The 10,252-nt window shown below is 40.6% G+C and overlaps 1 protein-coding gene across 1 annotated transcript; it reads right to left on the reverse strand.

Moving 5' to 3' along the window:
* Positions 1-8,424: 8,424 nt before the first annotated feature.
* LOC126610593 (transcription factor RAX3-like) lies at positions 8,425-10,252 on the reverse strand. The gene is made up of 3 exons (XM_050278697.1): positions 9,824-10,252; positions 9,573-9,702; positions 8,425-9,438 (listed from the first exon to the last, which is right to left on the reverse strand). Exons 1-3 carry the CDS (start codon positions 9,957-9,959, stop codon positions 8,565-8,567), a joined length of 1,140 nt encoding a protein of 379 aa, XP_050134654.1. The 5' UTR covers positions 9,960-10,252; the 3' UTR covers positions 8,425-8,564.

Raw genomic sequence — 10,252 nt, forward strand, 5'->3', positions numbered from 1 at the left:
TTGGTTGCTTGTTGTCTATTCTTCTTACTTGTAGGCGAAGAGGGATCCTTCAAATGATGATTGATAGGTGACCTCCAATCTTCTATCTCGGTTTCTAGAACCATTATATCCAGACTAAATCCCCTTTCTAAGATAGAAGGAAGGTTTCTTCTTTGAATCTGGACATCTACCCCATATATTCTCTCATGTATTGGCACTCTCGAGGCTAGTTGTGTCATCTCGTTGGCCGCTAAGTTAGATCCCTTGGGAACATAATTGACTAATATCTCAGAATCCCAGAAACTCAGTAATTGTGTAGCCGCCAAGTAATACCCCGCCATGGTGATATGTCTGCACTTGAACTCCTCATTTAACTGGTTTATTACTAACTCTGAATCTCCAAAAACCTCTACCTCTACTGCCCTCAGATCCATCAAGATTTCCAGACCAATTATTAAGGCCTCATACTCTGCCCGATTATTAGTATTTCCTTGGTAGTCCATGAGAAATGAGTAATAATGATAAACCCCTTGAGGGTTTACAATCACAATTCCTGCTCCTGAAGCCTTTTGAGTGTGAGATCCATCAAAATACAGCTTCCAAGAAATGATCCAAAGACCAGTCACTCTTCTTATCTCTTGCTGGATCCAATCTTCTCTGCCCAAAATATCTTTTCTTGGCGGGATCCAAATGCTAGTGACCTCCAGGCTTCCTGGGATATTGATTACCTTACTTTGAGATTCTTGATGCTCGGCCAGGAAGTCAGCAATTGCTTGGCCTTTGACTGCCCTTTGGGGTACATATTGAAAACTGAACTCTGATAATGCTAGAATCCACTTCCCAATCCTTCCTGTTAGCATTGGCTTTGACAACATGTACTTTATCACATCTGTCTTGGCGATGATGTGCACGTGACAAGGTAACATGTAATGCCTTAGCTTACTGGCAGTGAAATATAGAGCCAAGCATAATCTCTCTAATGGGGAATATCTTGTTTCTACCTCGGTCAGAATTCTATTGAGGTAGTACACTGCCTGCTCCTTCCCGCCTTCATTATTTTGGGCTAGCAAACTCCCGATTGACTTTTCTGAGGCAGAAATATACAACTTTAAGGGTTTTCCCCTTTGAGGTGGCACCAACACTGGTGGAGAAGTTAAATAGGCCTTGATACTGTCAAAGGTCTGTTGGTGTGGTGGTCCCCACTCGAAGTTTTCTTTATCTTTCAATCTTAGTAAAGGAGTCAATGGCTGGATCTTGCCTGCTAAATTGGCAATGAATCTCCTCAAGAAGTTAATTTTGCCCAGTAGCCTCTGGAGTTGCACCTTGTTGGTGGGTGAAGGTGACTCCATTATTGCCCGAGATTTGTTCTTGTCCACTTCTACACCTCTTTGATGCACCAGGAATCTCAAGAAGTTGCCTGCTCTTACTCCAAACGCGCACTTTTTTGGATTCATCTTTAATTTGTGGATCCTCATCCTTGTTAATGCTTGTCTGAGGTCTACCAGATGCTGCTTTTCTGTCTTAGATTTCACCACTATGTCATCGATGTATACTTCCATGCTCTGGCCAATCAGATCGTGAAAGATGGCATTCATTGCCCTTTGGTAGGTTGCACCAGCATTCTTGAGCCCAAATGGCATGACCAGATATTCATATGCCCCCACATGACCAGGACACCTAAAAGCTGTTTTATGTATATCTTCTGGAGCCATCTTTATCTGATTATACCTGGCATTCCCATCCATAAAAGATAAGACTTTATGTTTTGCTACTGCATCTATGGATAAATCGGCCATAGGCATGGGATACTCATCTTTTGGTGTAGCGCCATTAATATTTCTGTAATCCACACAACATCGTACTGCTTTTGTTATAGCTTTTAAAACGGGTACAATGTTGGCCAACCACTCCACATATTTGGCTGGTCTGATAAAGCCAGCTTTTACTAGCCTTTCAATCTCTTCTTTGACCTTTTCTTCTATCTCCTTTGACATCCTTCGTGGTGCTTGCTTAACAGGTTTATATCCCTCCTTGATGGGCATTCTATGTTCCACCAAGGCTGAATCTAAACCTGGCATCTCAGTATAATGCCAAGCAAAACAGTCTTTGAATTTTTGCAAAAGGCAGATAATCTTTGCCCGATCATCAACCCCCAATAAACCACTAATTTGTATTGGTCTTGGATCCTCATCTGTCCCTAGATCAATAACTTCCAGATGATCTTGGACTTCTGGTGGTGGCTTTTCCGGTTCTGCAAAATTCGACTAGCTCTGGGCTTTCGGGCAAGTCGTATGGCCTATCTAGGTCATAAATGCATTCGGCCATTTGAATGGCACTTTCTAATTCTTCTCTGCAAGATTCCTCCTTGCTTTCATGCTGGCTGGTTGAAGCTCTCACCTGCCTTTCCTGCTCTTCTTTGTCCGAAAGCTCCCTTTCTTGCCTTCTTCCCTTCCCATATACCAACAATCTTTTAATCAGGGATCTGACTGCCATTACCTGATCTTTCTTCTTTTGTTCAGTCATTGATGATGTAGGGGATTTGGGATGATACAAGGTCTATCCCACTCCTCTCTAGTAAGGAACATTCCTTGTTCCAAAAGCTTTTGGGCCGTCACCTTGGTAGGGCAGCCATTCTCATCAGCTCCTGAACATTTCAAGATTCCTATGTTGGGGTTGTAGAAACTTGCTTCCGCAACATTAGCTGTGAGGAGAAATGGCCGTGATTCGACCTCTACCATCTCCCAAAAGTCTGGTCCTTCTGTGCCCGCTTCATGATAAACAGCTATTTGTTGATGAAGAGTGGAGGGTATGGCTAGACTTTGATGGATCCAATCTCTTCCGAGTAAGGCTCCATAAGTGGAGGTGCAGTCCACCACAAAGAATGCCAACATGATCTGTTTAGATCCCAAATCCATTTCTAAAGGCAATATCCCATGAGTTTTGGTGATAGCGCCCGAGAAGCTAAAGACCGTGAGGTCTGTAGGAATAAGATCCTCCGTGCCTCTTCCCATTTTCCTCATTTGCTTGGCTGGTAACACATTAACAGCTGCTCCCCCATCAATTAAAATTCTTTTGAAGGGCACCCCTTCCAAATGAGCTGTAACATATATGGGCTTCAGATGATTGGCCAACGAGATGTTCGGGCGGCTAAACACCATTTCGTCTTTATAAATCCTAAAAGGACCATCTTTGGACGCTTCAGCGGATTCAGCCTTGCCCGATTCTCCTTCTTCGACTACCTCCACATTGACATGTGTCATCATTGGCTCAGTTGTCAAGTAATCACCCTCCATAGTAGCGAGCTGATCAGGTCTGGCACCAAACATGGCAGATAATACATATGCCATGTTGATATGAAAATTACTAGGCTCGGGCAAATCTTCTTTCTTGCTCCCAATCTGGTCCATGAATTCATCCAACCAAGCCATCGCATCTGTTGGAAGTAGTGGTTCCAGTGCCCTTTCTTGTCGATCCATGCCCGTATACAGCGTTTGCTTTGGAACTTCACCAAAAGGATCTACCAATGGTAGAGAATGTGGTCTCCTTTTAGATGAAACAGTTCCATCCGGCTTCCATCCGGGAGTTAGTACCATGATTAGATCTTCTTGAGCCCGCCTCAAGATCCTATACTTCTCGGGGTGCTGGTTCTGCGGCATGTGATTCCCCTCGCCTTCTGTCTTGCTACTGGCCTTTTCCACCTCTTTCTTACTTCTCCAGCGGAGCTGACTACTTCCCCCAGATGATGTCTTCTCCAATTTTTTATTTTGGGAGGCTTCAGATGTTGTGGGGGTCTTCAGGGAATTCATGTAGGCTTTGTGCTGCCTTTGAACTCTCCTGACCATGGAGGCTCCCATTTGTTTGGTAGGCTGTCCATTCTTTCCGACTACGTACCATTTTCGCCCAAGGTGGGTATGATTTCCTTTTCTAACAGGATTTGTTATCCCATAAATCCTCTTGATTTCCTTCCCCATATGGCCATATTGAGGATGATCTGCATCCCTCCGTGTTTTGGCCTCCATATCTTCTGCCTCTTCAGAAGCTTCATGGTTTCGAAATACTTCTGATAAAGCTTTGGGTTGGGAATCACCTCCTAATCGTTGAAAAACGCTTCGGGAAATGTCTTTTCTTTTTGCCTGCTTGATCTTTTCGTGAGCTTCTCTCCTTTCATCTTCTTCTTTCCTCCTGATCAGTTCATGATCAATGAGGATTCCAGCTGGGGGAATTTCAAGCTCACACTCGCATTGGCACTTACTACACATAACCATCCCTTTGATTATGGCTGCTTTTGGATATTCGGGCGATTTGATTACACTTCCTGTAGGTTTTTTAGCCAGTCTTCCTTCCTCCACTTCCCTTGTGATTTTTTCTTTTCCATTCTCAGCCCATGCCATACTGATCATATTTATAGGGCCTCTGAGAAGGGAATTGCAGGTTTGTCCACCACCACCTCTTCTGGCTGGTTGGTTTTAAGTCACTTTCCCTCGGAAGGAACCAAGTCTGTTTCTTTTATGGAGCCTGTGGAGGCTTTCTCCAATCTTTGCAACATCTGCAGCAACGTGGTTTGCAAATCTTCTAGCATTTTTGACATATATCTTCTGATCAAATGTATCACACCGAGCGTGCCAAAACTATGTTCGCGTCAGGAATTTTCATCGGGGACTTCTCCTGGCCGACGAGCACACAGCTCCCCGGCAAGTTGGCGCCGGTTGAGGGCTGCTGTCGGGCTTCTGCTTCACTGTCGGGCTTTGTCGGGCAAGGCTCGTCAGGCAAGACTTGTCGAGCAAGGCTCGTCAGGCAAGACTTATCGGGCAAGACTCGTCAGGCAAGGCTTGTCGGGCAAGACTCGTCAGGCAAGGCTTGTCGGGCAAGCCTGGTCGTCTTGCAGGTCCCTATCTTTATGGCTTATCAAGGGTCTGAGAGCTTTAGAGAGAGGTAAGGAGAGGAGTTTACAAAGAGAAATCAATACTACAACAAGGTTGAACAGGGTAGCAGAGCTATTACAAATGTTTGAGTGAAGGCTTGTCCCGAGAGGGATGAAGACTTGGGCTGACTACAGCTTCGTTTTGAAGGCAAATCTGGCTTTGAGCAGAGTTTGTGCTTGCATTTGTTTGTTTGATTGAGTGTCCTTATTCCTGATTTTTCTTTCTTCTTTTATAGACAACTCAGTTTGGCCTCTTGTGGCAGCAGCCTTGCTCGAATGCAACTTGAGAGGCAGTGACTCGTCAGCTATTTTACTTGTTCTGCCATTATAAAGTACTTTATGGGCTGTATAACTGGTCAGTCTATACCAGTTGGCCTTTGGGTAGGTGAGTAAGTGGTCTTCATGAGCTGCACCAAGTTAGAAAAGCCCTTTTCTGCTTTCTGGGTTTTGGCTGGGCTTATGCCGACTCTTCCTTTAGGCATCCTTTTGGGCCAGCCCCTTTCCTGAGCTCAAAGTTCAAGTTTTGATCCAAACCGTACCATTTGTGTCTCGATAGATTGAAAATCGTCCAGTGTATTAAGGTAAAAAAAAATATTGAAATTTAGATGTCAAGATTTCTGAAATTATTATTTACGGACTTGGAAAATTTTAATACGTACAAATGGAAGTTCTACTCTATACCTTTAGTGTTAATAAAACTTAAACTTAAGACTTTTCAACAAAAGAATAAGTTATCGTGAGTATTCTTCCCCATATTTGACGAGGTCTCAAGTTCAAATTTCTCTCTTATACTAGTAAAAAAAAATAAAAATAAAAAACTTACTATGAGAGTGTTGAGGGTGAATCCCGCATCGAGGAAAGAGAGAGTCTTACATGTGCTTATAAAAAGTTGCCCTACTGCCCATACTGCAAATATATTTTATGATTAAACATTAACTTTCTTCATGGTATCAGAGCAGATTGTCCCACGACTGAAACCTAGCAGTCAAACGTGCTTCACGTCACCCCGTTTGTGTTTTTCATGTGTTAGGCTTTAAAATTTCACCATACGTGAGGGGGAGAGTTGAGAGTGAATCCCAAATCGGGAAAAGAATGGACTTGCATGTACTTATAAGTATTATTGCTAATTGCTTTTATGATGGAACCTCAACTTTCTTCAGAGAACTCGGAATTAGAAAAACCATAAAATTAACTATATCTACAAGTAGGGGTGGGTTTGGTACGGTTACCGTACCAAACCCCGTGTACCAATTACCATACCAAACTTTCGGTTTGGTAAAATCTATTACCGTTACCGTACCAAACTTTCGGTATACCAAAGTTCGGTATTGCCAAAAGTTCGGTTGGCATGGTATGGCAATGGTAATTGCCACAAAATTTGTTTTTGTTTTGGGACAAAATTTGTTTTTGTTTTTTTAACCCAATTCAAGGGCAAAACTTTTTTTTTGTACCTTTATCTCATGCATTATAGATTAAATTCATCTATTATTCATCATTCACAATTCACACATATAATAATTCAAATGATGCATCAAGATTCATCATGAAAATTAAGCTTACAATCCAAATAGAAGTTACGAATCAAAACAAATAGAAGTTAACAATCCAAATAGAAATTAAAGTTTCAAACCAAATGAAAATTGGAAATAAACTTCAAAAAGGAGAATTCATTGATCAGTTATTCAAGCTTAAGATGTCGAAACTTTTGGAGGAGGCATTGAACTTGTAGAAGATTGAGTTTGTGTCAAGCCTACATTACAAACAAAGAAAACATATTAATTAGTAGCAAGAAGAATTAAAGTTGAAAACCATTTAATAACAAATTTACTAAAAAAATTAAAGCATATCTTTCTTGTTTTCTCTTATTTCATTTCCTTGTAAAATTGAAGCATATCTTCCGTTGGTTCCTTGTAGAAGTTTACTTCATATGCCCTAAGCCAACCACTAGTATGCACTAGTGCCTCCATTATTTTAGGAGTCAAGGATACCCTAAAGGGTCCACAATCCTCCTCCCTAGGCTAAATGCATTTTCACTAGCAAAAGTAGCAGTGGGGGTTACAAAGATATTTTGTCTATTTGTGAAAGAATTATGAACTCTTTTGTGTTTGATTTCCACAATTTCAAGAGATCAAAGTCACCAACAACAATGCTAATATAAGTAGGGTTTTATTTTCAAATTATTGGAATATTATAAATATGTGTTATATAGTTATCTATTATATAATTTATAAATTATATATTATATTGTATTATCGGTATGGTACGGTAATACCGTGGTAATGGTATCCATTACCAATACCGTACCATGAAATTTCGGTACGGTACAATACCGTACCATTACCGATTGGTACGAAAAATTTGGCACAAAATCGGTATGGCACAGTTGACAATTCGGTTGGCACGGCAATTTGGCAAAAAAATCCACCCCTATCTACAAGTAATCCCTGATCATGTTCTATTAAAAGGAAAGTGTATGATTTAACAAATAGGGCTACGACTTATGTATAATACATATACATATATGATTCACAATAGTTGAGGACAATTAACAAAGGAACAATATTATTCCATTATCAGCCAAATAAGTGTGTGTGTGTGTATATATATATGTTGCAGTCATTTTTAAAATAGGAATGTGATTGTGTAAATCCTAGTGGATCTAGGAATATATCTTATATTCCTATTAGGAGTTGATTACCTATTAAGAGTTATAATCCTAAAAGTGTAAGGATTTTACCTATCCTACTACTATAAATAAAGACACAATGGAAGTGATACAACACACACCTCCCAATTAAATCTCTCTCTTCTCTCTTGCTACCACCGGCCCCCTCCCTCTCTATTCCCTTAGAATAGCCCAGTCAAATAGGCCTAGAACAATATATATATATATATATATATATATATATATATATATATATATATATATTTCCACTTTTTAGTCGGAAATACACATAAGATGGACAAGACAATGTGTTTTTACAGCTCTTGTCGCCATTGAAGACATGAAGAAAAGTATAAGGGAAAGCAGCCACATTGTGATTCCCTGCATGCTAGAGCCGAGCCAGTTATGGCCAAAACGTCAAAGCACTAACTTTATTGTCATGGAGGGTTCGGAGGTACTTTCTGCCACATGGAATTCAACCCATGTGATTGGAATGAAGAGAAGTACTAGTAGTCTAGTACTTTTTTACCATGTAAAAATTGTAACAAAGAATCATAAAGTTGCTCAAACGGCACCTGCAGATCAGACTAGTCAATGAAATATGTATGGTATCCCAATTGAACTCACTGCAGGTGCGCAAGACCACATTGTTCTATGTTCAAGACTTCAAGTTCCTACGTTAATTAAACTCAACAATCAACACCGTCCACAAGTAATTCAAATTTGAACTGGGAAAGAAATTGAAGCTTATAATCCATAAATCAAAAAATTGAGAAATAGATTGTCGGTCCCCCTGTAATTTATTTGCTTAGTGGTACAGTTAAAGGTCATGCAGGTATTGTGTTCCACTAGCACCCAGTTGAATCATCATTCATGAATTACCAAAAAACAATTAAGAAAGACAGAAGTATGACTGAAAAGGAAAGAAATCCTACTGAATTCAGACACCAAATTAATTTACAACCCTCTAACCCCAATTACCATGCATGTACATTGGTGTTATTTGAGGCCCAATAAGGTCGACTCTGCAAAAACAGTAGGAAGACCTGGTGGTACTGTGACTGCTTGTGGGCAGCTGGTTTCATAGCCTGCAACCATTTGAGTACTATAAACCAGGGAATTTATGTCTCCCCAACTAATTTCACTCTCTGCAGAAGCAGTACTAGTCCCTGCAGTGCTACCATTGTTCAACGTCTCCGTGGTGGCTTGATAATAAAAACCACCCAATTGCTGATGTCGGTGAGCAAAATTGTTGTCGTAAATCTCCAGTTCACTTAGCGGGTGAAGATGATCAACCTGTAGGTTGTTGTTCTGATCGTTGAGCCCGTGAAACATGGTTGGACTACTTGAACCCCCAGTACCGTTACTAGCATCACAGTGTGTGCCTGGAAATTGAGAATAGTTATTGTTGTTGGCTGCTGAAGTACAACTGAGTACATTAATGGAGCTCTGATAAAATTGTTGATCTGAGGATGAGGTTGACAAAATATCGATGGGGTACTGAAAACTTGTATTGTTAGTGTCAGAATCATGGGAAAATCTTCCTCCAAGATTGATGAGCATATTCTTAATGGAAGCCTGATCCTTGATGAGTTGAGGGTTATGTGTTTGATAATTAGCCACTGGGACTACTGGTAGCTCTGGCAAGTCATAAGGGTTTTGGTTGTCAAACCCAGCAGGGATATTAATAAAATTTGCAATATTTTCTGATCTTTTGATCATCCCTTGCTTAAAGCTGGCCGTGCGGCGACTTTGCTGAACCTGTTGTTGTTTGCGCTGCCTGCCCAAAAGCTTTTTCTTCAGCCTTGTGTTCCAGTAGTTCTTAATATCGTTGTCCGTTCGCCCTGGTAACTGGCCTGCAATGATAGACCACCTATCCAAAAAGAAAACAAAAAGTACTACTTAAATTCCATAACATGATTAACTTCCAATTTCAAAGAGCATGATAAAGAAAATTAAGAGAGAGATATATAATATGTATGGCCTTGAAAATGTTAATATATATACCTGCTTCCAATACTCATGTAGAAGCTGCAGATGATGTTATCTTCTTCCTCTGAGAACCCGCCGTGCTTGATATTAGGCCGGAGATAATTCAACCATCTAAGTCGACAGCTTTTGCCGCACCTTCTTAAGCCTGTTGATCATGAGAAGTAGTACAATAATATTAGATTAAAAAAATATAGGTTAATTAGATCATGATCAATAATTTTGTTAACAACTGGGGTGAGGAGAATTTGAAGTGATTAGCTCCTGACCTATCTTCTGGGGCAAGGCAATCCAGTTGCCGCCGGTGCCGTGCTTCTCGATGTAAGCCTTGAGGGTGGCATCTTCTTCTGGTGACCAAGGGCCTTTCTTGACGTTGGCTTTGTCACAGCAAGGAGCTCTCCCCATGGCTTTTACTTTAACTTGGCTTTTTTTCTTATTGTGTGGGTTATGTTGTGATGAGCCTGGTTTCACTATATATATATGTGTGTGTGTGTAAGCTAGCTCCCCTTTATGATCACCGCTTGATGAAAATTTGATAAAGTTTATGATAATGTTAATAAAATATATCGGAGAGAGAGTATAATGGCTGGAGAGCTGGGGAGAGGGCTGAGGACATGGAAAGGGTCACAGAAATTCGAAAAGGTGAATTTAAAAAAAGGATGAGCCTTTAGAATATTAGAGAAATTGGAAATGCCTGA

Source organism: Malus sylvestris, chromosome 2 (genome assembly GCF_916048215.2).
Source record: "Malus sylvestris chromosome 2, drMalSylv7.2, whole genome shotgun sequence".
In the NCBI taxonomy this organism is placed as follows: domain Eukaryota; kingdom Viridiplantae; phylum Streptophyta; class Magnoliopsida; order Rosales; family Rosaceae; genus Malus; species Malus sylvestris.